The 25,372-nt window shown below is 49.3% G+C and overlaps 12 protein-coding genes across 12 annotated transcripts; 7 read left to right on the forward strand and 5 right to left on the reverse strand.

The window, feature by feature from the left end:
- Window positions 1-266: 266 nt before the first annotated feature.
- M437DRAFT_42849 (uncharacterized protein) lies at window positions 267-3,247 on the reverse strand (the record flags this gene model as incomplete). The annotated part of the gene is made up of 4 exons (XM_041020642.1): window positions 267-382; window positions 894-1,148; window positions 1,194-2,888; window positions 2,947-3,247. The coding sequence occupies 4 exons, from the start codon at window positions 3,245-3,247 to the stop codon at window positions 267-269; spliced, it is 2,367 nt and encodes a 788-aa protein (XP_040882072.1).
- A 298-nt stretch (window positions 3,248-3,545) lies between these two features.
- On the forward strand, window positions 3,546-4,568 carry M437DRAFT_43192 (ribonuclease H-like protein; the record flags this gene model as incomplete). The annotated part of the gene is made up of 1 exon (XM_041020703.1): window positions 3,546-4,568. One exon carries the CDS (start codon window positions 3,546-3,548, stop codon window positions 4,566-4,568), a length of 1,023 nt encoding a protein of 340 aa, XP_040882073.1.
- Window positions 4,569-4,832: 264 nt separating this feature from the next.
- On the forward strand, window positions 4,833-5,648 carry M437DRAFT_82026 (uncharacterized protein; the record flags this gene model as incomplete). Its single annotated transcript, XM_041027671.1, has 1 exon — window positions 4,833-5,648. The coding sequence occupies one exon, from the start codon at window positions 4,833-4,835 to the stop codon at window positions 5,646-5,648; it is 816 nt and encodes a 271-aa protein (XP_040882074.1).
- Window positions 5,649-7,664: 2,016 nt separating this feature from the next.
- On the forward strand, window positions 7,665-9,393 carry M437DRAFT_63709 (retrograde regulation protein 2; the record flags this gene model as incomplete). The annotated part of the gene is made up of 4 exons (XM_041024293.1): window positions 7,665-8,062; window positions 8,121-8,450; window positions 8,508-9,130; window positions 9,197-9,393. 4 exons carry the CDS (start codon window positions 7,665-7,667, stop codon window positions 9,391-9,393), a joined length of 1,548 nt encoding a protein of 515 aa, XP_040882075.1.
- A 255-nt stretch (window positions 9,394-9,648) lies between these two features.
- Window positions 9,649-10,338, reverse strand: M437DRAFT_63710 (uncharacterized protein; the record flags this gene model as incomplete). The annotated part of the gene is made up of 1 exon (XM_041024294.1): window positions 9,649-10,338. One exon carries the CDS (start codon window positions 10,336-10,338, stop codon window positions 9,649-9,651), a length of 690 nt encoding a protein of 229 aa, XP_040882076.1.
- A 1,773-nt stretch (window positions 10,339-12,111) lies between these two features.
- Window positions 12,112-13,413, reverse strand: M437DRAFT_73002 (Hus1-like protein; the record flags this gene model as incomplete). The annotated part of the gene is made up of 4 exons (XM_041025955.1): window positions 12,112-12,218; window positions 12,269-13,113; window positions 13,216-13,321; window positions 13,371-13,413. 4 exons carry the CDS (start codon window positions 13,411-13,413, stop codon window positions 12,112-12,114), a joined length of 1,101 nt encoding a protein of 366 aa, XP_040882077.1.
- Window positions 13,414-13,619: 206 nt separating this feature from the next.
- On the reverse strand, window positions 13,620-15,490 carry M437DRAFT_73003 (amino acid transporter; the record flags this gene model as incomplete). The annotated part of the gene is made up of 2 exons (XM_041025956.1): window positions 13,620-14,432; window positions 14,486-15,490. 2 exons carry the CDS (start codon window positions 15,488-15,490, stop codon window positions 13,620-13,622), a joined length of 1,818 nt encoding a protein of 605 aa, XP_040882078.1.
- Window positions 15,491-16,337: 847 nt separating this feature from the next.
- On the forward strand, window positions 16,338-16,775 carry M437DRAFT_63713 (uncharacterized protein; the record flags this gene model as incomplete). Its single annotated transcript, XM_041024295.1, has 2 exons — window positions 16,338-16,647; window positions 16,699-16,775. 2 exons carry the CDS (start codon window positions 16,338-16,340, stop codon window positions 16,773-16,775), a joined length of 387 nt encoding a protein of 128 aa, XP_040882079.1.
- An 891-nt stretch (window positions 16,776-17,666) lies between these two features.
- M437DRAFT_42400 (uncharacterized protein) lies at window positions 17,667-18,885 on the forward strand (the record flags this gene model as incomplete). The annotated part of the gene is made up of 2 exons (XM_041020568.1): window positions 17,667-18,038; window positions 18,100-18,885. The coding sequence occupies 2 exons, from the start codon at window positions 17,667-17,669 to the stop codon at window positions 18,883-18,885; spliced, it is 1,158 nt and encodes a 385-aa protein (XP_040882080.1).
- A 169-nt stretch (window positions 18,886-19,054) lies between these two features.
- On the forward strand, window positions 19,055-20,173 carry M437DRAFT_73005 (uncharacterized protein; the record flags this gene model as incomplete). Its single annotated transcript, XM_041025957.1, has 1 exon — window positions 19,055-20,173. The coding sequence occupies one exon, from the start codon at window positions 19,055-19,057 to the stop codon at window positions 20,171-20,173; it is 1,119 nt and encodes a 372-aa protein (XP_040882081.1).
- A 331-nt stretch (window positions 20,174-20,504) lies between these two features.
- M437DRAFT_82033 (major facilitator superfamily transporter) lies at window positions 20,505-22,088 on the forward strand (the record flags this gene model as incomplete). The annotated part of the gene is made up of 1 exon (XM_041027672.1): window positions 20,505-22,088. The coding sequence occupies one exon, from the start codon at window positions 20,505-20,507 to the stop codon at window positions 22,086-22,088; it is 1,584 nt and encodes a 527-aa protein (XP_040882082.1).
- An 841-nt stretch (window positions 22,089-22,929) lies between these two features.
- On the reverse strand, window positions 22,930-25,022 carry M437DRAFT_42802 (uncharacterized protein; the record flags this gene model as incomplete). Its single annotated transcript, XM_041020635.1, has 2 exons — window positions 22,930-22,972; window positions 23,035-25,022. 2 exons carry the CDS (start codon window positions 25,020-25,022, stop codon window positions 22,930-22,932), a joined length of 2,031 nt encoding a protein of 676 aa, XP_040882083.1.
- Between the last annotated feature and the right edge of the window lie 350 nt (window positions 25,023-25,372).

A 25,372-nucleotide genomic window follows, 5' to 3' on the forward strand; every position in this document is an offset into this window, starting at 1 on the left:
AGAAAATAATCTCATGACGGGCGGTGTTTCGTTAAAGAAGTGAAGTCAAAACGGATATCAACAAGAAAGAGAAACAAGTAAACCGTCCCAGTACCTTCCTTGCGAGAAAGGTTGCATGTTAAGAACCCTCCGAACCAAAAACTCCATCCCAAGCCCAGAAACAAGTCATGATACGAAAAAAAGAAGGCAGGTCAACACCTATCCCATCAGAAAAAGGCAAGACCCATCCAAAGCTCTCAATCAAAGACGTCAAAACTTCCGCGAGATCAAGACTGCGACTCCCGTCCCAAATCCTCAAATTGACTAGAAATCTCACATCCTTGCGCAAAGAAGATTTTGGCCGGGTGTGTAGAACTCTCATTCATAATGGCGTAGTTGTTTCCTGCAAGAAAGCACATGTTCGTCAGCTCTCCCCTTCTTCCATCGGTAGCACAAACAATGACGATAAACGAAGCAAAAACAAAAGACAAAACAAAACAGGAAAGTAACACAACAGCATTGGCAATGCTTACGAGTCAATCGATCGTAACACAAGAGCGTTCGCAACAGAGGCAGTCTTCAAGTGTCCCAATACCATGGTTCGCAAGTATTGCAGAGTTCCCCTAGGTTGGCACGGTCCGAGGTGAAACCATCGACTCCGTGACACAACAAAGAAGACTCTATTTTGACGTCTGTTCGTGTTGTTGTTGAGGAAGGGCAAGTGGTCCCGAGGTGTCACACTCGAAGCATAAGTCGGTGTGTGTTAGATATTTATGAGCAACATTTCCGAGCTGCTTGTCGACTGCATATTTGCGGTGAAGAAACACCTCTGACCGCTGTGCCTTCTGCAAACACAAAACAAAAGAGGGAGAAGAATGATGCAAAAAGAAAGAAGGAAAAGTAGAAAAACTCACCTCTAGGGACTTGCCAGACACCGCCCTTGGTCATACCAAATTGGACGTCTTCAATATCCACTGTAACCTTGCCTTCATGCACAAAAAACACCATTTGCATTTTGCGCGAATTCTTCATGCGTTTGTAGCCGTCTGGTGGGATTTCGACCATGCCGGATCCAAAGAAAGGAAGGGTCATAACCTTCGCGTAGCGGAATGACGAGCCGTGGACGTCCTGTGTTTTGATGGCTGTTGCTGCGAATGCAATATCTTCGACTTTGTTAGTGTAGCTCCTTGAGAAAGGACAAGGAAATAATATACCTTCATTCACCCCTTCGACTTCGGTACTGCCAGTGCCAGTTCTGGGATCCCAAGCTCGAACTGTGCTGTTGATAACACCCAGTTCCTGCTCCCATGCTTCTGGCAATAAATCTTCATCTTCCTCTTCATCTTCCTTGATAGGACCCAATCGTGTTCCCTTCTTTCTCGATGGTGCAGCACGTTTTGGTTTTGGTTGTTCGACAGGTTCAGCGCGAACAATACCCTCAACCTCACCCTTATTCCAGATATATGTTTCGTTGCACCAGTATTTCAGAGGCTTAATCGAAGTACGACCAGATCTTGTAGTTTTGGCACCTTCATCCTCGGCAGGCGTGCCTGCACGCAGGTTGACGATAGATTTGGGGCCTGGTTTCCTGAGACCATCAGGACCGACAGATTCGCTATCTCTTGATGCTCTTGGACGCGGCTCCACGCTGGCGGATTGTTGTTTCTTCTTTCCTTTGGTCTTCGCAGCGGCCTTCGGACGACCCCGCTTCTTCACTGGTTCTGGTTGCGGCTCGTGTTCAGATTCGTCTTGTACATGGTCTTCTGGTGGTGGTATGAAATCTTGGGCGGCATTTGAAGGTGAAGATAGGTCAGGTTCTTGATCGTGATCGCTCGCATCATCCTCGTGAGGCTGCTGTTGAACATCTTTCCTCACTTCAAACGGTCTCTTCTTCTTGGTTGAGAGGGGGGCGGACGTCTCGACGACGGGCTCATCAGGCAGCTCTGTTGTTTCGGCAATATCCTCATCGGCCATAGTCGCATCGGCTATTGTGTGATCAAACATGTGTGTTGCTTCTGTCTTGTCCATGGCTGTCTCATCTGCGACCGTCTGCTCGACATTCACCGTGTCGTCCATGGCTGTCTGATCGTACGTTGTCTGATCGAGCACCGTCTGATCCACCCAAGTGTATTCAATTCCCGTCTCTTCTGGCGCTTCAGTCTGGTCAACCATTTCTGTCTGATCAGGTAATTCAGTCTGCTCTGGGAGCTCTGTTTGATCGGGCAATTCGGTCTGATCAGGCATTTCTGTCTGGTCTACGGTGATGTACGTGTACTCGGCGTCTGTCTGATCAGGGAGTTCTGTTTGATCAACGGTTGTTTGATCCATCGTCGTCTGATCTGCGATTGTGTGATCTACTGTCGTCTGGTCTTCCTGATGATCGAGGCTCGGCCTTTGGCGCTTATTTGACCTGGGTACTGAAGATGGTTGAATGGCGACAGGCGAAGAAAGATTTGAGAGTCTGCGCTTTTGCGACCTGGTGCTTCGTGCAGAGGAGAGGACGTCTTTTGGAAGGTCGTCTTGGAACAACTCATTGACTGCATCTTGAACCTGCTGAACAGAGTTGTCGAGGTCGTCGGCGTCTTGCTGGTTGTACTCAGGCCTGCCGGGAGATTGTTGCAAATCGAAGACACTCTTACGCGACTTTCCGAATCGCGGTTTGAAAGGGCTCGGACTAGGAGCGACATTCGGCTGAGGTTTGTTCTGCTGCTTGTTGGCAAAGTCGAGACGCCTGCTCGTGCGGGTCGTTGAAGGCGCATCTTGGGGGGAGGACTGGGTGTCTACAGGCTTGATGGCTGAATGACGGATGGGTGATCCTTGAATATTTGAGCGGCGCGGAGTTTGAGCCTTTGGTGGTAGATGAGGAGTCTTGCGTAGGTGGAGAGTTTCTGAGATTTCTGGAATAGAGCCTGAAGCATGGGTTAGCATGTGGAACCAGAGAATGTGAGGATATGGTTCTCATTGTACTGTCTTGCAGAACCATAGACGACGATCCTAGCGCCGAGTCATTACCATTTGCTGAGACGCGCTGTGGTGAGCGCAAGGGCGAGCGTTGGGGTGAAGGCTGGGCTGGTGTAGGCTGTGGTGACGAGAAGATGCCACTGACGGGCTCGAAACCGTGTTCATCGCGGACGCCCGTATCCTTCAAGACCAGGCCAGTGCGACGGCCTTGCTTGCCGGGCTCAAAGAAGTTGATGTTTTCCTTGAAGTTGTTGTGTCGTCGCGATTGACGCTGCGGCGTATGTGAGGTAGCGGATTGAGCAGGCATCTTGTCGCGCGTCCTCCAGAGCAAATGCGACGAATGCGCTGGGGGAAACAATGAGGTTGGTAGGTGGTCGCTGGGCGGGACTGATGGTTTGTTTTGGGCCGCTCCAAGCTTCACACGCTGTAAACAACACGCCAAGCTCATGACTTCCCATTTGGGTTAGTCTGTCTTCTCCGCAATCCCGCGTCGCGTCTGCTCGCGTCTCCCTCAACCCTGCCTCTGTCTGTTTTTCGACACCAATACATTCTTGTCTTGCACCAAACATATCTTATCAAAGGACATAGATATCATGGATGAACCAATGGACCAGCTTGCAGACTCTCAGGAGCAGGACATCTCGCTCGAAACTCCTCCCGAAGATGTTTTCATGGCTCCTTCAATTGACAAGGTCAACATCGCCAAAGGAGACTCATATTCTTACATCTCGCCAGTACCCAAGATGCTTCAAGATGACATGTCCATAGAGTGCGTTCTGGGCGTTGACGAAGCTGGTAGAGGTCCTGTTCTGGGTCCTATGGTCTATGGTCTCTACTATCTACCTCTGTCCATGCATCGCTCTTTGCTGGCCGACACTCACCACTTTGACGACTCCAAGGTCTTGTCGCCCGCTGTCCGTTCTTCTCTGATGCAGGCCATCTGTACTCCCGGTACTGACTTGTACGAATCTTCTGGATGGGCCACCCGCGTCATGTCAGCCAAGGACATCTCTTCTGCTCAGATGAAGCCCGCTACATACAACCTCAACGCTCAAGCCATGGATGCCACCATTGACTTGATTCATGCTGTATTCGCTCTCGGTGTCAACCTGAAAGAGATCTATATTGATACCATTGGACAACCGGCTGCCTACCAGAAGAAGCTCGAGCGTATCTTCCCAACTGTCAAGATCACTGTCGCCAAAAAGGCAGACTCTCTTTACCCTTGTGTGTCTGCTGCCAGTGTTTGCGCAAAGGTCACAAGAGATGCTGCTCTTGACGTCTGCTATCAAGTCTTCAAAGACGCTGTTTCCAACGAGAAGGAAGTTCCTGAACAGCCCGCCGAAGGCTGGGGATCTGGTTATCCCAGTGATGCCCGCTGTTCTACTTGGTTGAAGAAGAACATGGATCCCTTGTTTGGCTGGGGCAATGAATGCCGTTTCAGTTGGTCCACTGCGAAAGACTTGCTCGAAGTCAAGCCTGCTGCCAAGGTGAACTGGCCTGTTGCAGAAGATGAGGACTCAACCAAGTTGACAAACTTCTTCATGTACTCTGCCGAAGAGCATGCCAAAGGAGAAGATCAGCTTTCTACCTGGTACGGTCGACGTGTCACCGAGGACGTCTTCTAAATCATGACACTGGCGCCGGAGTCTGAGGCCAGCATGAGAATGTGATCCTATCACATAATTGCCACGACGCCTTCGAACACGCGACGCTTGTCTTGTGAATTCATGAACATGTCAAAGCTTGAATTTGGATTCTACGCAAGCTTCCCCTGGGTCACGCCGAAGCCTTTCATGTCTAACCTCCCACGTGTGCACTGGCCTGACAGCGCATGTTCGACTACTTATACAAATGCTCCGCCTACATTCTTTTCAACAATATCGACAACAATGGCTGACAATCCTGCTCAACCATCCATTCTGTGGAGTGTTCTCTTCCGAAGTCTTCTCGTCTTTGTTGCGACCTGCATCACTATCTGCATTGCCATCGCCGCTATACCGGTGCTGTTCGTAATGTTCGTCCTAGTTGCAGTCTCGCCAGAGTCCTCATCGAACCTCAACATTGAAGATGGCACAATCCGTATTCGACTCAATTTGAATGTTACTCATGGACCGCAGCATGGCTTACCTGATGGTGCTCGTCGAATGAGTTCACGCCCAGCAAGTCCTCGTCCAACAATCCCTCGAAACAATCAGCCTTCGAGCCTACAGTCTCCTTCAGGTCCTGCGTATACTTGGGCACGTCAGTACGATTCGCAACAGCCCGCCACTCTTGCCACAGCATTCCCTGTTCAACAGTCTTACACCTGGAGATCTACTTCTGGCTATGTCCCTTCGCATGCCAACATTCATAATTCCATGCCTCCATATCTCCCACCAATCTCCGAACCAGCACCTAGACCACTTTTTCCTCAGTATGGCGCCTACACATCGATGGATCCCTCACCTCCCTTCCGAGCCAGCCCGATCCCTCCACCTCCTGCTGGTCGCCTTGTGCGTACCGACTCGGACGTTGATTGGGCTGCAGACGATCGACTACCACCTGCCCGTCCAGATGGCACGACGACCCCAACTCCCTTATCCAGAAGAAGATCTACATCCGAATCTATGCCAGGCCTAGTACCCATAGTCAACGACGAATCTGACGATGAGGTTTTGCCGGTATACGATCGACCTCCAGAGTATGATGACGAGAGACACAGCTAGCCCTCATCGAGATGAGCCAATGCTTCAAGTTGACCGAAGGATTGGTCTTTTGGTTAGAATCTATTCTTTCTGAATACCCTTTCAAGCAGCCTGAGTTTCTAACGGATTGATATGCTATGCGAGAATGTGCAAGCATTGGATCGATGTGTGTGATAACATGTATTGTATGAAAGTGTACGAGATTATCTCACGAAAGCAGTCAATCATATTCTATCATTCTACAAATGTTCATCCTTCGAAGCCTTGATGCATATCTTTGAACACAAGTAATGACCTCTGCGGTAGAACCAGTAAGGAGAATGAAAAGCAGTCAATAGCTATATATCGGCTGATCTCCGGTGGAACACTTGAGAGCGCCTTTTGAGCGTGCCAAAGCGAGTATTACCCAACCATCTTCTTTAACATCCTGCTATAACCTTTGTAAAGGCCCACTCTTGCCCCCTGCTATCTGTATAAGGATGAAGTAATCTCAAAACCAAATGCTTGCGACATGATCCGGTCATTCGCATGACCCCCACATCTTTCATCACGGCAAAAAGTCCGCAATCGCAGGATCTCGCAAATTGACAACCCTCCAAAGGTTGATCAACGCGACATCCCTCCAAAATGACAGCGAAACCGTCCTGTCGATCTCCCCTTTGGCTAGACTGGTCTGAAACTAAACATGTCACCACACTCCCTTGGCGACCTTGGTATTTTCTGGAGATACTCGCTGAGCCGCCGAGTCGTCCATACCCAAGCCAGCCCCGACAGAGCCTCAATGTACTGAACGAAAACCTTCAATAGAAGCCTCGGAAAGAATCAAACTCTGCGCTGAACTGCAGCAATATACCGAGGCTCCTATGGCTAGGGTTTTGAGAGGCGTTTGTCGTGTTTTGTGTCTTTTGCTAGGCAGTGGCTTGCCAAATATGCTTACATAGGTATACTTGTCACGCGACTGGATGGTTGATTCAACGAGCGAGCAAAACAAATCTTCCAAGTGTTGATGAGCCTCGGTAGATTTCTGTCAAGGCAAGACAAGGGGTGCTAAAATCAAGCACACGAAGAAGTGAAACGAGAATATGACAACTACCGATTACTGGGGATTGGTCACATATCCTGGACCTATCCTTGTCGTAAGGCAGAGAAGCAATGGGACGCGAAGGCGTATCTTTTGAAAATGCTGGCTATTGTGCGACGAACAGGTCCACTTGCAGATTGAAAGGCTCTGATATTCTGGCATCACTTATCGTTGAGCCTCGACGTCTAATCAACATGCAACACCTTTCCGACGCATAGCCACCAATGCTTCTCCTTTTCCAACTCCTAACCACAGCTGAACGAACCTTCAACCGCCCTCGTTCGATGCACTCATCCTTACCTTCGTTCATTTTCAATGCGCCAAGTTACAATTCCTTGGGGCCAAGAATCTTGGTATCAATGGTTTGACCGTTGCTAAAACGAAAAAGAACAAGTCCAGCCGTGTTTTCTCAAGCCATGATCAAGCCATAATATACAGCCAAGATCTCCTCCACACTGGACTACCCCGCTTCTCCACAGCCTCCCCCAGCTGTATTGGGAATGATTGCTTCTTGGCGAACGACTTCTTATGTTCTGCTTTTAACGTTCGATTGTGCAGTCTCTGACATTGGTTCGAGAGCATTGCAGAGGAGGTGAGCAGTCATGACTTCTGTGTGTGAATCCACACTGCTGGTCATCGTCTCTTAAGGCTTGGATTGGTACGATATGCATTGGGAAATCAAAGTATCGACAATTTATTCGCCGAGAGCAAGGTCTGGCTCAGTCTAAATCTCTTGGTATCAACGTTGGCGTGAGCGAACATGGCACAACGTGGCGCTCGTCGCTCTCCCGCACCATCTTGAGCCACCTCGCAGAACGCCTCCTTGCGGGGTACACAACAGCATGCTTGGCCAGGGCAATATAAGAACAGTGATTCTTCTTGAACAAGGCAAAGTGATCTTGTACCTCCTTATCGGTCTGTCAATCATACCCTTGAGATTCTCAATTCCGCCCATCATGGCATCACGCACCGACGAAAAAGACCTAGCCATCAACTATCTCGAGAACGTCGACACTACAGACGATACACAGTCAGACAAAATCAACGATGAAAGAATCTCGGCCTTCACCCCCGAAGAACAGAAAAAGATCATCCGCAGAATCGACCGAAGACTGGTCTTGACTCTGGGATTTCTTTATTGTGTCAGTTTGATGGACAGAACCAATACTGGCATTGCTGTTGTGGCGGGCATGGGTGTTGATCTGCTGCTCATCAAAGATCGTTATTCGATTATTGTGTTGGTTTTCTTTATTCCTTATATCTTTTTCCAACCGCCGGCGACTGTTATTTTGCGCAAAGTTGGCCCGAGGGCTTTTTTGCCGACCATTACTTTGCTTTGGGGTATTACTATGATGTAAGTTGAGCTGAAGATACCACTTTGTGAGGTTGTGCTAATTGTACCTTTGCTGCAGTGGCATGGCCTTTGTCAAGACCTGGACAACACTGATTCCGCTACGCATCCTGTTGGGCATCTTTGAAGCTGGCTTCTTCCCTGGATGTGCATACCTTCTGTCGACTTGGTATCCCAGATACATGCTCCAGAAGCGTAATGCCGTCTTCTACCTCATCGGCTCTCTCTCATCCGCTTTCTCTGGTATTTTGGCCTACGGATTCAGCCAAATGGCAGGTCTGGGTGTTGGCGATGGACTCGGTGCTCACTATGGCCCTGACAAACTCCACCCTACCCGTCCAAAGGGCATTGCACCCGGTCTCGCAGGCTGGCGCTGGATCTTCATCATGCAGTAAGTTGTTGCCCCTGTCCCCGCTCCAACCACCTCCCACTAACGCACCCTTCAAAGAGGCCTCATCACCTGTATCCTCGCCATCGGCGCCTACTTCACCATCGTCAACTTCCCAGAAAAAGCAGCCCACGTCTCTTTCGGCCCCAAGTTCCTCAATCAAAAAGAAGTAGACTTTGTCGTTGCTACCATCGAAAAAGATCGTCATGATGCAACACTTGAAGAGTTCAAAGTCGGCCAATATCTGAAGTGTGCTGCTGATCTCAAGGTTTGGGGTTTTGCTGCACTCTTCGGTCTCTCCACAACCGTTACCTATGCCATTGCCTACTTTTTACCCATCATCCTCGAAGTAGGCATGGGCTTCAACAAACGCGATGCCCAGTGTCTCATCGCACCCCCTTACGTCCTAGCCGCCATCGTCACATTTGCGTTTGCGTGGTATGCAGACAAATACCGTATCCGCTCTCCCTTCATCATCGCAAATGCCTGTCTCATGCTCATCGGTCTCGGCTGCCTGGGCTTCGCAAAATCAGTTGCTGTGCGCTACTTTGGTGTATTCCTCGCCACAGCAGGTTGCAACGCAAATGTTCCTGCCGTGCTCACCTGGCAAGCCAACAATATCCGCGGACAGTGGAAAAGGGCGCTTACCTCTGCTACCCTCGTCGGAGCTGGAGGTATTGGAGGTAAGTTATCACACCCTCCCTACCGAGACACTAGATCAGTTAAACTAATTTTTCTTTCCAATTTAGGTATTATTGGCTCGACTGTATTCCGCAAGCAGGACCAGCCTGGCTATAGACCTGGTATCTACGCTACATTGGGGGCTAGCGTGTTGATTATCATCATCTCACTGTTGTTGGACCTCAAGTTCTACCGCGCCAACAAGAGGGCTGCTGCTGGAGGTAAGGTTATTGAGGGGCTTCATGGATTCAGATATACTCTGTAGAGCCCTGAATACGCGGAGAGATCATATGTATATAGGTGCGCAACTCGAAGACGATGATAATATGAATTTTAATTGTTCAAATAAGGAGGCTAGGGCGTCTTGATGACGGAGAAGATGCTGTGAGAGAGTAAGAGTCGAGATATGTGTCTATTATCAAGGTCTCGGACTAAGAACATTGCACTGTCGTAAGTTTCGCGTTGCTTTGTTCCTTGAGTACGGCTCTAGATCACTGAAGGTCAGCAGAGTCTCTCAGGATTATGATCCTCGCACAACACTTGTGCCGAGAGCTTTAGAATCTGACCTGTTGCGTTTCTCGACATATTTGCCAGAAGCAGTTGCAGTTAAACCTTCTTCCGTCGAGACATCGAAGCATCCACACGAGCACATAATATCGTGTAATTCCATGTAATCCATAACGGTATGCCTCGTAAGTCTTGTGATCCAATGATACCACCTCACCGAGCATCTACTCGACCCCCCAGGTTGCCTCAACGTCTCAAAAGTGCAACGACATCTGTAATAGTCGTCTGATCGATGGACTTTCAAAGTACTAGCTGCCCTCTGGCAAAACCTTCGGATTGATCGTTCGTTGCCTTGCTTGCGGGGCCTGAACTTGCAAGTAAAGAAAAAGTCTGGTTTCTTGTCGCTTTCTTGCTCGCTGATGCCGTATTGAGTCCAAGTCTCGTCGCCACTTTGGATCACTCGGGTCCAGTAACTTTTGCGAGGTCCGTATTTGCTTGAAACAAACTCCCAATCTTGTTCTGGATCAGCCCGCTGGACTCGGGATTTATGGTCAAGGACAGAATATTGCGGCGGGTAGTCGGTGTCAACGCTAGGTGGAGACGAAGTACACCCTGGTTGTATATTGGGTATTGACTCGTATGCAGGAAGAGGCTGACGGCAAGTATGACAGCATGTCTGCGATGCGACGAATTTGGTATCCATGTTGTTGTGCGGTACAAAAGATTTCTGATTCCGTCAATTTGTGTATGACAGCATGAGGAAAATTTAGGAAGGGGAAAGTGCTTTGCTTCGACGGTGAGCAATCTATAAGCCTGGCTATCAGTCATACCTTGCCACGTGCGAAACCACCGCAGCTTCCGATCGAACGCTCACGTCCATGACAGCTCGATGGAATGCACGAATGTTATATACATGCTTAGACAGTGAGAGAGAGTTGGCGTAAGTGACATCATTTCGGTCATCTCATTGGAGGAAGCTCTGCTTCGAAAAGAAATTGTGCATTCGGATGATGAATCTATCTTGCAGCAATGCGGAAAGAGATAGCGGATGAAGTGAACTTCTAGAAGCGAGGGTCTCGGCGTCATCAGTATCCAGTGCTGTTTCCCAGCGGCACACCAGAAGACCAGATGCTTGTCGCAATTCACAGTCGTGTCTCAGAACCCGAGAAGACCAAGGAGAGCCGACAGCTGGTGGAGGTACATCAATGTTGATGAGTAAATATTTCAGGAACTACGCACAAATGAAGTCACAAGGCACAAAAGATAAGATAGTTATGAGTTATAGATTGTTTTGTTTAAATATACGAAGACGTTCCCACCGAACAGCAACACGAGCAAGAAAAGACTCCCACACCGACCCGACACGAGCACCAACCCGGTCTCCAAAACGTTTGACCGCCTCCTTTGCCTTGCGCCCCTTAGCCTTGATCTTCTCACCCTGCCACGACCAAAAGGACGATGACACACCAGTCAACACGACTCCCAACAACGCACCCATCATATCATGGAACCACCAATCCTAAGAGGCGGGACCAGCCGTGTGCAGACCTGACAAGGGCGAGCCTGACCCCTGTTGGACGATCGTGCAGTTCATGTAGTTGTTGATGAACGTCGTCGAAGAATTGTCCAGGGCGGCTGTCGCGGTCGAGATGTGCACAGAGGGCGAAGAAGTGATGGAGGTTGTTGGGAGCGAGCTTGAAGGGCTGTTGACTGGTGCTGGGCGAGAGATCTTGGGCACCGGGGCGGCCAGGCAAATGAAGGCGGCGCTGAGGAAGAGGAAGAAGAATGCGAAAAAATGCATCGTAACTGTGATGCAAGTCAGTCGATGATGAAGAGATGGTAGCGCCGATGAGACGGATGACAGGCAGATGGCAGGTTGATGAAAGGAGAGCTAGGAGGCCCATCCAAGAGCGGTGAGCAGGGTGATGGATAGGCTGATGACAGACCGATGAAAGGAGAGATGGCAGGTCGATGAAAGGGCAGAAATCAGGTCAATGATACATACAAATTTGATAATGATGATACAAATAGTATCAATGGTGATGGTGATGATGGTGGTGATGATGATGTTGATAAACTGATCTCCTGATTAGCGGTACCCCCTTGATGGCGCTGAATAGACTTACGATGTCTTGATCAATGGTGCGTTGGTGAGAGAAGAAGAGAAGAAGAGCTGGCGTCGCGGACCCGAGTTTTGTGCTCAGGCACAACATACCAAAGCAGGAAGGAGGGTCCACGTCATCAACACTCCAACGACGAGAACATCGCTGCTTCCTGTGACAGACCAGAGAGCTACACTCATGCTGCAATGCAGAATGGTTTCTCAAAACCTGGGATGTCCACTGAGAGCCCCTGAAATGAATACCAGATCTTGGGCTCTCAGTGGAAATGTACAGGAACATGATAATATCATGCATTTTTACAAGCACAGAATGAAGCACAAGCGCAGAGGAGATAGCATACTTGGGTCATACAACTATTGACTGTATGAACTAATATAGTATGTAATCACTGATTCTGCAACATCAACCTCTTCATTCGGAAGGTAGACATACAATATCAATGCATGCTCATTACAAAAGCCTAGAAAGCGTCAGTACAGATGCCACAAGAGCAGTAGGAGCAGAACTTACAAGCAATGACTCTTCCACCCACTCTTCCAATACCCAACACCTTGCCCCAATCCTTGCCATCCAATCTTACCACTGCCCAGCCTTCATCACTGATTCCCTCAGGATCACCTCGTGACCGCATGAGTGTACTAGGATGTTGCGCGATACCCTCTTCACCACCTTCCACAGTCGTCGGATCCAGTTCTGGATTACTAAGGCCAGTCCACCTGGAGCTGATATCCATGGCATCAGTCTTCAACCTCAACTTCAAGCATCCATGCATGTTTGCGCTCAACTCTAGTTTCGGTGTCCTTGCTGTACTACCTCTGAAACCAGATGACCCATTCGGCGTTTTTGTGCTCGAGACAGCGAGTTTGGTGAAGCGATCAGAGATAGATTTGAGCTGGAGTAAGGGTGGAAGCACGATATGAACATCTGGTTCTCTTGACCGTGGTTCATGAAGACCAGAGACGACGGCAGGGGAAAGGACTTTGATGGGAATGTCTTGGGTGATGATGGTTTCCCGATTCGGCCGATCATACACAGGCTCGTCGACGTCGTCTGCCGGGAATTGGTTACCGAATTCATCGCTTGGTGGGAAGCCTGTATTGTAGCCGTACTCCTCCGGAGGACCACTCTGGAACGTCGATTTCGGAGCGCCGGCAAATATTGCGGTTGTGATTGTTAATGAAAGAAGCGGGATGTTGTTCTTCTTCGTCAGGCGAATCGATGCATGGCTGGCGTTCTGAGCCGACTTCAGCGCTCGATGAAGATTTTGCAATGGCACTTCAAGATTGATCGTGTTGTTCTCTGCGGCAGACTGAATAGTGTATGTCTCGAATATTTGATCCTGCACAAGGTTAGGTCTGATCTCAGCTTGAATTTCTGAATAATGCCTCACTAACAATTTCAAGTGCACTGCCCAACGTTAGTATATAGTCACTGACAGGCTCAAGAATTTCACTTACGCCCAAGCTGACGAGCCTTGATCAGGGATAATAGTGAAGCGGACATCTTCATTACTTAACTTGACCCATGCGACTGGACCCAATGAGGCAAGTGAAGCCGCCAACTCTGCTGAGATGTCAGGTTTTGTGTACTCTCAGATACCGCAGCCGCATACTTGTGAGGACGTTGTTGTTCTTGATATCTGCTCGGAAACGCATGGTGATTATTCTGTTGTGTATTTGATAGGAAAAGAACGCCACATTGATGGTCGCAGATTTGGAGCTCTGGAGCCGAAAGACGTGTCTCAGGCAGCGTCATCCGCCGCGGGATCACGTGCTTCAATTTCGAGTCGGATTGGAATCATTATCCTGGTTTTTATCTTCCACATCCAAGTCATGTATGTCTTTTCTATACATTAAATCAATCATCGTCGTGTCCATCGTTCCCAAAACTTCCAGTTCAACCCTTGTTGTCTTCCTTGACTGCCATTTCTGCCTTTCATCCTCCACCAATACAGTGGGAATCCAGCAAGAATGAAAGCCACCACCAACAACGTCTGCAATGGTTGTGCAAACACAGCTCTACTGAGCAGGAACAAGCTGACACAGCAGAAGATGACAGGTGTAGTGATCCAGCATTTATACGGTCGCTCGAGGTCTGGCTCCTTGACTCGAAGAACAATGAGACCGAGAACTGTGAAAAAGTAGAAAGTGTATCCAGCAACTCCATAGAACGTTGTGAGAGTGCCAAAACTGCCAACAATGACATACACCAAAGTCAAAGCTGCGTTGAGCATCATGGCATATGCAGGCGTGTAGAACAAGCCGACGCCGTCATCAGCGATCAAGCGAGTCAGACGAGATGCTCGAGAAGGACGATACGGAAGACGAACGGCGCTGTCCTTTGTGAAGCCAATCTGGCCAAAGAAGGCAGGTAGATATCCCTCCTTACCAGCCGCGTAGACAAGACGTCCAGATGTAAAAGTCGTAGCATTCAGACTGCCAAAGCATGACCCAGCTACAACCAATGCGAGAATGAACGAGCCCACTGGTCCAAGAATGAATCGCCCGAACGCTACAGCGACAGTATTGGACGAGTTGATTGTGGCCAAGGGTAGGACTAAAAAGTAGGCAACGTTGGCGAGCAAATACGAGAGGACTACCATAGAAAGCGAAGTGTGAATAGTCCGTGGGAGATCCTTTCGTGGGTTGATGAACTCTCCTGCAACATAATTGACCTGCGTGTATATCAGCATAACCCAATGAAAGCTCTGATTGGCTGCAAACGTACATTATCCCATCCATCATATGCCCAAAGACCAGCATAGATGGCGACCGCCCAATTGCTGGGGTCATTTTTTGTGCCGTCCACCCAGAAAGAAGGCTGTTTCCACTCTCTTGAAGCGCTGCCTTCGAAGCTCCAGCCCGTTATTGCTACAACGATACCAGCGACCGTAACTCCAGCCAATGCAAAGAACTTGAGGAGAACGAAAGCATCGGTACTGCGTGTTCCAACTTTTGTAGAGACGCAATTGAGGGCTGTAACCAGTACAAGTCCAGCTATAGCGACAGCCTTGTTGATCCAAATGCTTGCATCCATGGCATCTGCACCGATGAAAGCTCTGACAGTATATTCACCAAAGATGATGGCGATGATGGCAGCAGAGCCGGGCTTCAGCACTACGACGGCGCACCATGTAAATAGAAAGCCAGCCCATTCACCATAAATCTTGCTCAAGTAGATTTGCGCGCCGCCATTGAGAGGCATGGCACTACCGAGCTCAGCATAGCTAGAAGCACCGGTCCAAGCAAGCAGACCAGCGATGACCCATACTGCTAGGGCTGCGACAGGCGAGCCAGCATTGATGTTGACTTGAGCAGGTGACGAGAAGATGCCGGAACCAATGATCAGACCAACGACCAGCGACAAACCGCCTTTCCATAATGTCAATGTCTTGTGTCTTTCCAGGCTTCCTTCTCCTCCTGCTGCCAATGGCTGTCCGCTCGGTGCGCCTATAGCCGTGTATCCTGCTCCTGAATTTGACAAAGGGAAAAGTGCGGGAGCGAAGTCGAAGGCCGAGGAGACCGAATATGATCTGTTCATACGACCGCCCTGGCCTCTACTGCTAGGGCCAGGGGTTCCAAGGTGATCATCGTCAGAGGAGAGCTTTCGCGACGAAGGGACGCCAGACGCCGAAGAGTCGATACTGTCACGCGAGTTGTGGTCGGAAGAAGCAAGAGAAGCCAGTTCGAGCGAGTCGCGCTCGAATTGGCGAGGTGGTGCGAGTCCGGCCATGCGAACAAGCGTATCGTGTAACTGCTGTGTTATTGTATCATTACTCAAGTCGCCGAGACAAACAAACAGCTCGGCCGCAAAAACTCAAGTTTCCAGTTCAGGAGTCGATGCTCCCTCCGCATTGGGCGTGTCTCAGGGTCCTCTGAATGACGTCGCGGGGGTCTGTCAGACCGCTTTTAAGCTGCAATCGTCTTTCAATAACATCAAACAACAACAAATTTGACATTGTGTTCATCTTCGTGCGGTGGAGCTGTCTGGTCTCAGTATGCCGAGGAAGAGATCATGTCTTCAATTTGTAAGAGATCTCGAAGCCAAGGGAGTCTTAAGCTCGCTTCTGATGCAGCGACAATAACGCAAATTTGTCACAGCACAGTAAAGCAATTTAATCCACTACGGACATCTGGAATGCGATCCGAAAGGCACATCTTAAAAGTGCCCCTAGTCAACTTTCAAGGGGCATGTCACTTTGCTGGCGTTGCTTCGGCTAGGGCTTTGATGCATGCCACGTCTTCAATCTATAGCAGCGCCCATCCTGAGGGGAAAGCACATTGATACGTGGCACACAGACCTGGGCCTTTTCTAGTTTTTTAAGCTGCAACCGGACTTCCATTTGCTTTTGCCAGCTTGTACGCGATGCTAGGTCCATCTACCTATCAAGCTGATATGCCGCTGCGAACAGGTGAGTTGGGCATCAGAGACGTGATGTACCCCTGAATGGTTCGTACGTGGAGGGCCGAATGCTCTATGTCGGTTTTGCTCCTGTTTATATTCCCTCTGAAGTGCTATCTCGGCTGACCGCTGGGTCAATGGTACTCAGACTCATTGCTCTTGTTGCACACGAGACGACATGGGCATATCTTCTTCCAAGTCAAGCACAATTACCATACGACAGAGTACTACCGAAGCTGCACCTCCAGCTGCTGAACAAGCTACCGGAGAAGGAGAAGATCAATCCGCCACGGTCATTGTTCTGGGTCCGCGATGGGTGCGGGACAGGAACACCGGACAACAATATGTCGAGAAGAATCGACGTAGGATTGATATGCTCGAACGACGAGGTGAAGTAACGCATGTTCTCCGTGAGCAGGGCAAGCGATTCTTTACCAGGCATAAGGACAGGACTATGCAGATGGATCCCAAAAGAGCATCATCAGTCGGTTCGTGCATCTGGAGAATGTGGATACTGGGAAGTCGCTTACAGTGAGCAGATGAGGCTGTTGTAGTCCAAATCCCAGCTGAGGTACCTGCAGTCCAGGAGGTTGCTCCAGTCGCTGTCGCTGCCTGAGTACCGATTGCCAGATTGGGCTCCGTACGATCTATACATGATCTATGATCTATGATCTCGCAGAAAATTTACTTGAACCGCACACGAGGTGAGACGAGAGTAGTATCCGAAGGCAGGATTGCCGATATTTGGAACTAGTTCCCTGGTGAGCATGGAGCTTACAACCTACGAAAAGATCAATCCACGGTATCAATGTTTCTCAGCCATGTTTCCAGGATACGTAATGCATTGCTCATCGTTTGGCAACCTCGAATCTTATCCTTACAGAGCGTAACCTTCACAGATGGTTTGGAGAGGCAGACTGTCACTGGCCACTTTGAACCCATGAAACTCGACGTCTGATGCATAACACATCGACTTGTACCCTGGATTAAACTAGATGGTATCAGTGGCCATCAAGGTACAAGCTTAACGGCCTGGGGAACAGGAAGACAACGGGACGGTTGTTGGACCGGGTTCCGTGAGAATACCAAAGGGAGTGCTTCAAGGGTACTTGTGAGAATTGGAATGTTGAAAAGAGGCAAAGAAAGGACGTAGCGCATAGGAGCCTCAGAAGGATGTTATTACTAGAACCTTCACATGGGAGCCGAACGCTCGATGTCAAGGTGGACGTAGCAGCACTCTTCGTACCATCTCAACACTTTACTTCCTTAATATACTGAGTCTTTTGTGGTCTTCATCAAGGTCTTTGTAACCTCTCCAATTTTTCCGCTTTACTACGCAATCACGAAAACTGATGATGTTCTTGATGTCGTCTCGGAGATGGCGGACCGAGAGGCCGAGATGTGGATTCATGTGCTGACTTGACCATGACGTTGACTTGTCTCTTCCATCGTATCTAGAAATCATGTCGCCTTTTTTGTTTCTCTTCCAATTTTCCAATCATAAACCATGGGACTAATCATCAGAGGAGCCAGGATCGCCTCGCGTATTCCTAGAACACCGCTATGGACATCACAATACCGCAGCGCATCTCGCGCGACGTACACAGTGCCCATCGCTCAACCGACGCCTGAAGACAAGCACTGGAACATTCCTACCATTGCCGAATGCCCTTCACCGACTTGCCAATGCAGAGAGACACCGACTGGGTTGGACATCGATCGCGAGAGCAAGCTTAACGGGACCATGCCGGCGTATGCTGAGCAGGTCATTATCTCGACCGGCAGATCGGATTGGAAGAGCAGGATACAAGAAGATCAGGACAGCGTGCTTGTGAATCAGATGGCTAAGTTTACTGGGCCCAAGGGCAAGTTTTCTGACGTATGCGACCACTACAAGCATTCTGTCTCATACACAGCATGTCGCTGACTCGATCGCATAGCCATACCACAATGTGTCCGTCATAAACTCGTCGATCCCGCCCACGCCCTTCGAAGACGCTGAAGCATCAACACAGCCTGCACAGAAGGCAAACACAGTACCTGCCGCCAAACCTGGCTCTGACCCAGATGTCGTTCCTCAAGACACTCCCAACACAGCTCCCGCCTCGGCTTTCCTCTTTCCCAGCTTCCAATACGTTCCCAACATTCCCACCGATGACAGTGGCGTCGAAGCATTCATCAAAGGATTCGTCCTACCTCCAACTCTACATGCATCACACGATCGCTTGACAAGGGCGCAAAAGAACACACTGCTTCATGAGCCTGAGATGCGCAAACAATTCCCTGGAGCGCGGTCAGTGCACGAGATTATCGTCTTGATCTGTGGTCACGGTGGACGCGACGAAAGATGTGGAAAGATGGGACCAATTCTGCAGGCAGAATTCGCGGACAAGCTGGAGAGACAGAACATTCCTGTCATCAAGGAAGCACCTCCTCACGATACAGTGCAGCCCGATTACTCGATTGAAGAGTACCAGCCTGCAGCAAGAGTTGGACAGATCTCGCATATTGGAGGACACAAGTGGGCTGGCAATGTGATTGTATACATCCCGCCTAGCTTCAAGACTAATCCTCTGGCGGGCTGCGGTATCTGGTACGGCAGAGTAGAGCCTCAGCATGTCGAGGGTATTGTCGGCAAGACATTGATCGACGGCAAAGTCATAAAGAATCTCTTTAGAGGAGGTATCCGCGAAGGTGGTGAGATCCTAAGACTCGACCTGGATTAGACACAATTTATATCATGTACGATTACGGTATGACAAGTTCTTGATGTGGTTGTAATTTTTTTGGTATGGAAGACCATATCGTCATCATTGACATGTGAATCTTGGCGGAATCTGACAGGCTTCGAGATTCAAGCACCCAACTTTTGTCTTGCTGCACATTCAAATCACGATGCCTTGTACACTTCGCTCAGGCTTTCGTTTTTCGCTCAAGCCACAGTACCCTACGTCTCGCCAGTCTCTAGTACTTCGCCACCGGTTCGCACGTAGTCAACATACAGCTACCGACATTCACAATGCTCCAGTCAAAGCGAAACGCAGCTCTCTTCGAAGCATTGCGGCATCTCTCTTCTTCTTCGGCACCGGCTGGGCTCTGAATGAGCACTACAAATTCGTATCTTTCGCATCACCGCAGCCTCTCAACGACCTGACTTTCACGCCCTTCGCTCTCAAGAACAAAGAGACTGTCTCGTCTACAAGCGCCATCTTCACCCTGTCGCAAGCGCATATTCCTCCAGGCACATTTGACAACTGGTGGAAGAAGGGAGTCTGGAGTATTGAGATCAAACAGCCTCAACTCCAGATTGCAAGAGCATATACCCCTTTGCCGCCACTTGATGGTTCGGACCCGGATGCTTTGCGTCTGTTGGTGCGCCGTGAGCAGAGAGGCGAGGTGTCAGGATACATACACAGACGACCTCAGGGCGCTGATGTCGAAGTCAGAGGTCCTGCTGTCGAGTACGAGTTGCCAGAACAAGTCGACCAAGTAGTCTTCTTGGCTGGAGGCACTGGTGTTGCACCTGCTATCCAGATTGCACATGCTCTGGGTGACAAGGCTCGCATTGCTGTGTTGTGGGCAAGCAGATCAAGAGAAGATTGTCTTGGAGGACAGAGCGATGACCCAATCACGCCTGGTTGGTATGCTGCCTTTGCCAGACTCTTTACCAGCGCTCCACATCACTCTGTATCGCATAGCAGCGAAAAGGGCTTGATTGTAAAGCAATTGGATGCGCTCAAACAGGCCAACCCAGCACTTTCCGTCGACTATTTTGTTGACGAAGAAAGCACCTATATCACTCCTCAGAATGTGCGCAATGTCGTCGCGCCAGCTTCAAATCAGCCAACGGCTCCTGCTCAAGGCAAAAAGATCATTCTTGTGTCAGGGCCAGAAGGCTTCATTAATTACTGGGCTGGTCCCAAGCAATGGTTGAATGGTCGAGAAGTGCAGGGTCCGCTGGGCGGTGCGCTTGCACACATGGACCTCAAAGGCTGGCAAGTCGTCAAGCTGTGAGTGTCTGATTACAAAAGTACTGTATCATTCCACGTGCCTAGCACATCAGTAAGCACAGCATCCAGAGTAAGCAGATTCCGCCTACATTTACCAGATTCTCGGATAAATCTACCTGTTTTGGGAGGTCCCTAAGCTTGTTCCTGCCGTTTTGTCTTGCCGCTCCCCGCCACATTTGCTTCTTCCCCTTCCCCACGGCACCATTCCGTCCATCTTATCAAGCATTTGCAACCGTTTTGCAAAAGCACCTTGAGCTTTCCATGACTCTTGGTCCTCTCCCTTGCCATCAATGCCTCAACTCAGGACGTATCTTTCATCATCTAATTGAGTCGTCATGTCGACAGTCGAGATGGCCGCTGCGGCCGTAGCGCCAGCCTCAGCTACAGTCGACGAGAAAGCCGTCGTGCCTTCCACAATCGAAGTTCCAAATCCTGAGGGTCGACCGCCATGCTTCAAATCGACGACACAGGAAGTGCTATTCGTGTTGACGGCAACCATGGCAATAGCAATGGGCGCTTTTTTGAGCGGAGCCGTCTCTGTCATTTCCGCCTCTGTTGGAAGAGACCTAGGCATGACCACAGCAGAGATCACATGGATGAGTTCAGCAAACACTCTGGCTGGCGGCGCGTTTCTGCTGTTGTTTGGCAGACTCGCCGACTGCTTTGGACGAAAGTCGTTATTCGTGGGCTCGCTCTTCATCTTCGCTGTCTTTTCGCTTGCCGCTGGGTTCTGCAAAACGCCAATCGCAATTGATGTGCTCAATGGATTGATGGGGCTCATGACAGCAGCATCTGTACCCCCTGCTCAAGGGCTTTTGGGAACGATCTACGAAAAACCCTCGCGACGAAAAAATGCAGCGTTTGCTTGCTTCTCTGCTGGTAATCCATTGGGCTTTGTATTTGGCACCATCTTTTCTGGAATTGCTAGTGACATCTTCAACTGGCGAGCTAGCTTCTTCCTTCTCGCCATCATCTATCTCGTCTTCAGCATCTTGGCTATTTTCACAGTACCCAAGGATACAACACCAAAAGAACCGTTCAACTGGGAGACTTTCCAGAAACTTGACCCAATCGGAGTGGTCTTGACCATTGCTGGCGTAGGCATGTTCTGTGCTGCTCTCTCTTCAGGCGATACGGCACCTCACGGCTGGAAGACAGGCTACATCATTGCTATGCTGATCGTTGGCGCCTTGCTGATTGTCGCCTTTGTCTTTTGGGAACTCTACTACCCACATCCATTAGTCCCCATGTCCATATGGCTCGACAAGAACTTCTCACTCCTCATGGTAGTCTTGCTCCTTGGCATGATGTCTTTCTCCGTCGCTGAATTTTTCCTCGCTCTATACATGCAGGAAGTTTGGAGATGGTCACCCTTGACCACTGCTGTGCATTTGCTTCCGATGGCCATCATGGGCATCATCGTCAATGTCGTCGCCGCCTTCGTCATGCACAAAATCAGTAACAAAGCACTCATACTCACCGGTTGCTTCGGCTACATCCTTTCCTTCACTCTCATCGCCGTCAACACCGCCCATTCCTCCTACTGGGCCTTCTGCTTCCCATCCTTGTTGTTTGCTGTCGTAGGCGCAGACCTCGAATTCAACGTCGCAAACCTCTACGTCGCTAGCTCCATGCCTATACACCAACAATCCATCGCCGGCAGTATCGTCCAGACCATTACTAAACTCTGCCAATCTGTAAGCTTTGGTATTGGTACTGCTGTTTTCAATGCTGTGGGTAAAAGTGCAAAGCCAGGAGGTCGTTGGGATGTTGCTACCAAGCCTTACTCTGCGGTCTTCTGGTTTGCGGTCGCGGCGAGTGGGGTTTCTGTTGTTTTTGGCATGTTCTTGACGGTTGGGACGCAGGGAGGTAAGGAGAAAGAGGTTGAAGATGAAGGTGGTGAGGTGAGGAGTAGATAGAAGAGGCGCTGAAATTAGTCATGTAATGTCACATTTACGAAAAGGCAAGGATTGGAAATATTACAGTGATGGGATCACAGATACACACGATCAAATCTAATAATCATCATGTTTTGTCCTGCTTTCGACTAATAAACACTTCTCCAACCCTTGCGTCCAAATTCCCTTCGATGTAGACATCTAATCTGAGCAGATCATACCTCTGATATAAGTTGCAAGTGACGCTACAACAGCCGTCTCCATCCCTTCCACTACCAGATCATTTACACCCATACAAACCACAAGTTCCCACCATAGCCAATAAGACACAGCTACCATCGAATTCACTCTGGGAAGTTATGAAGAAATGCTCGTCTATCGTTGATCGTTCTGGGAATTTTTAGAGACAGGGGTGTGCTCTTAACCACTCCAGATGGGGTATCTTGCCTCTTTCTTATTTAGTGGGTTTAAGATCTGCCTTTGGTGAGCAAGGGAAATGTGGAATTAAACTTTGAGGAGAGTTACGCTGGTTTGTTGGTTTGAGCGGGTGTGTTGGTTAGAGAACAAGGGGGAAGGGGGAACAAGAATGTTTGGAGTACAAAATCAGAGATTTTACTTTTGTGTATTGAGCATACTAGTTCTACGTGTGGAAGATGACCAAGAAGTTTCATACAGGGACAAGATAGAGAGGTAAGCCCAATAACTGTGATTCCAAAATCTTTTTTTTTCCTTCAATACTTTCCAACAGATTCCAACCATACTTGTTCCAGATCATCTTCATCTCTTTTTAGCCAAGATTCGAGTTATGATTCCTTCGAACGAAGGAGTGTTGCAGACCATCGCTTCTCTAGCGTCGTCACTCTTACTTAGAGGATGGAGTGAAAGGGCTCTGCACACTACCATACCTATTTCACATTCGTCAGCCTGCACTGCAAAAGAAAAAAACGATCAAGAAACAGAAACTCACCCCTGAGGACACTGCTGCCCCAGCGCCACACTCCCGCTACGCATATAACACGCCTTTGCTTTTGCACAAGCAATGTTTGTACAGTTGGGACTCATGACACTACTCTTACCCTGATACGTATTGAACAAACTCGCCAGTGTCGTATTCTTCTCCACTTGCTCCGAGACCTGATGCCAGAATGTTGCATTCAGAGGTGCAGAAGCAGGCCAATTGATACCAGGACCATATGTATCTCGAGTGTTGTATTCGAATTCAAAAGTTGGGCCGGAAGTGTTGAGGCTAGAGAAGGACTCGACGTCGGAGTAGAAGGTATATGCTTCATAGACGTTCCAATCGCCTGTATCAACGGTGTAGCTCCGGAACGCAGAATTGACGTTTGTGAGGGGCGTAATGCTGGGTCCTACCCAAGCAGTCGTCAACGCGTTCGCCGAGGATTGGTTAGTGCCATTGTTAGCATACCACACGTACGCAAAATCCTCATGCGTATGGCCGAAAAACACATTAGCGATTACGTGCGGAGAATAGCGGTCAATGATTTGGTAGAATAGGTTGGTGGGGTTGGGCATGGGGTTGGTGCCATCCCAGCCACTCAACACATGTCCCAAGATCCAAACTCTTTCCCCGGCGTCCTCGGCTGCTTGGAGTTCTTCGATCATCCAGGCGAACATGCCGGATTTATCTGGGTTGAGTGTATCGATCAAATTTAGGAAGTTTGACTTGTACCAGAAATCAGTGTTGAAAGTGATGATACGCAAGCCTTGTGGTGTCTTGATGGAATAGGCGCCGTAGTGCAGACGTGCTTGTTTGGCAGCAGTGGCATTTAGCCAATCGTTCTCATGCCAGAGTCCAGCGACATGATCGAAATTCCAAGACATTTGCATACCCAGGTCTCCAGGGAGACTGTGGGGTGCATCGATGGCTTCAGGATTGGTGTCGTGGTTACCGAGAACCGCGTAGACTGGAGCTTTGCCCATGAACTTCTTGAGCATGTCGTAGATGGAGAGTTCTGCGTACTCGACATAGGCTCTAGAGAGTTCGTTTTGACTTTCGTGGCTGACTAGATCGCCTGTGTAGATACTGAAACCAAAGGGGTTTTGTTTGCTGGTACCAGTGAGGGGAGCGATAGAGTCCAAAGCCGAGAGAACCAAGCCATATGGACTGTCACACTTGAAATCACCGTAGTAAGGTGCGGGAAGCGAGATTTCACCAGTCGGGAGAGCAGTGTTGAAGTTGTTGGCACGGCAGCACAAACCAGATGTGCAGTTGGCTTCACTACCAACAGCATAACGAGGATCCAGATGAATATCAGACATATGAAGCACCTTGATACGGTTACCACTAGCCTTAGGAATAGTGTAATTGCTCGGCTTTGGCTTGGGGAAGAGCCCAGTGGTATTCAGCGGACTGGTAGTCGGCATAGAGCAGAAATTGCTAGATATTCTGTTGCAGATGTATTGACCGTCCAGACCGGACACATCAGCCAATGCCAGAATTTGTGTCCAGATAGCTCCGAAGGTGGTGGCCTCAAAGTCTTCCTCGCAGGTCTCGTTGTTGTGAAGCTTGAATTGCTTGCATAGAGACACCATGGCATCAGGGACAAGTTCAGGTGCCAATTGAGCTGCAGTCTTGGCGACCGTCAATCCAGCTATGCATTTGGAGCAATTGGTGGTGAATTGATTGCTGACAACAATGTCCTCGATTTGAGAGATGACACTCTTGAGTACCGCTTCCTTGCCAGCGAGCGTAAGATTAGCAATTGGGGTGGCATAATAGACCGGATCATTATCTTCCTGCGGGATGGTGTTGGGAGAAGTCAGATTCAATGGGAAGGTAATGTTCAGGACTGGATCATATAAAGCAGGCTGAGGCTCTGCTGTAGCGACAGGCTTGATCCAGTAAGATGAGAAGACCGAGGTCGGAAAGCCAGCAGAAGCAACATGGGAAGAAACAGCTCCAGAAGGTATGTTCTGGGCATTGACGGCACCCATACAAAGCGCGGCTGGCAAAAGAAGTTCACGCAAACCCATGATCAATGATTGAGGTAGGAATAACGAGAGGAAGAACCAGATCCAGTTCAGGGCTGGTTGAAGGTCCATATGTACCTAGTGCTTCTGAGTCTAGAAGCTCGCAGCATCTCCGACTTAAAAAGCATCAGTCCCGACGATGAACCATGAGATCCACGAGGGCTCGTTGGAAGACGCAATTGACAGCCATGCTCGAAACACGTGCGCGGAACACGTAGACTTGGCAGACGATATGCTCCTTCCGCTTCAGCGACACCTACATCATCACTCGATGCGTCTACATGCACTCAAGCTGCATAGTGCATTCTAGATAA

This window comes from Aureobasidium melanogenum, assembly GCF_000721775.1.
Source record: "Aureobasidium melanogenum CBS 110374 unplaced genomic scaffold scaffold_4, whole genome shotgun sequence".
In the NCBI taxonomy this organism is placed as follows: Eukaryota; Fungi; Ascomycota; class Dothideomycetes; order Dothideales; family Saccotheciaceae; genus Aureobasidium; species Aureobasidium melanogenum.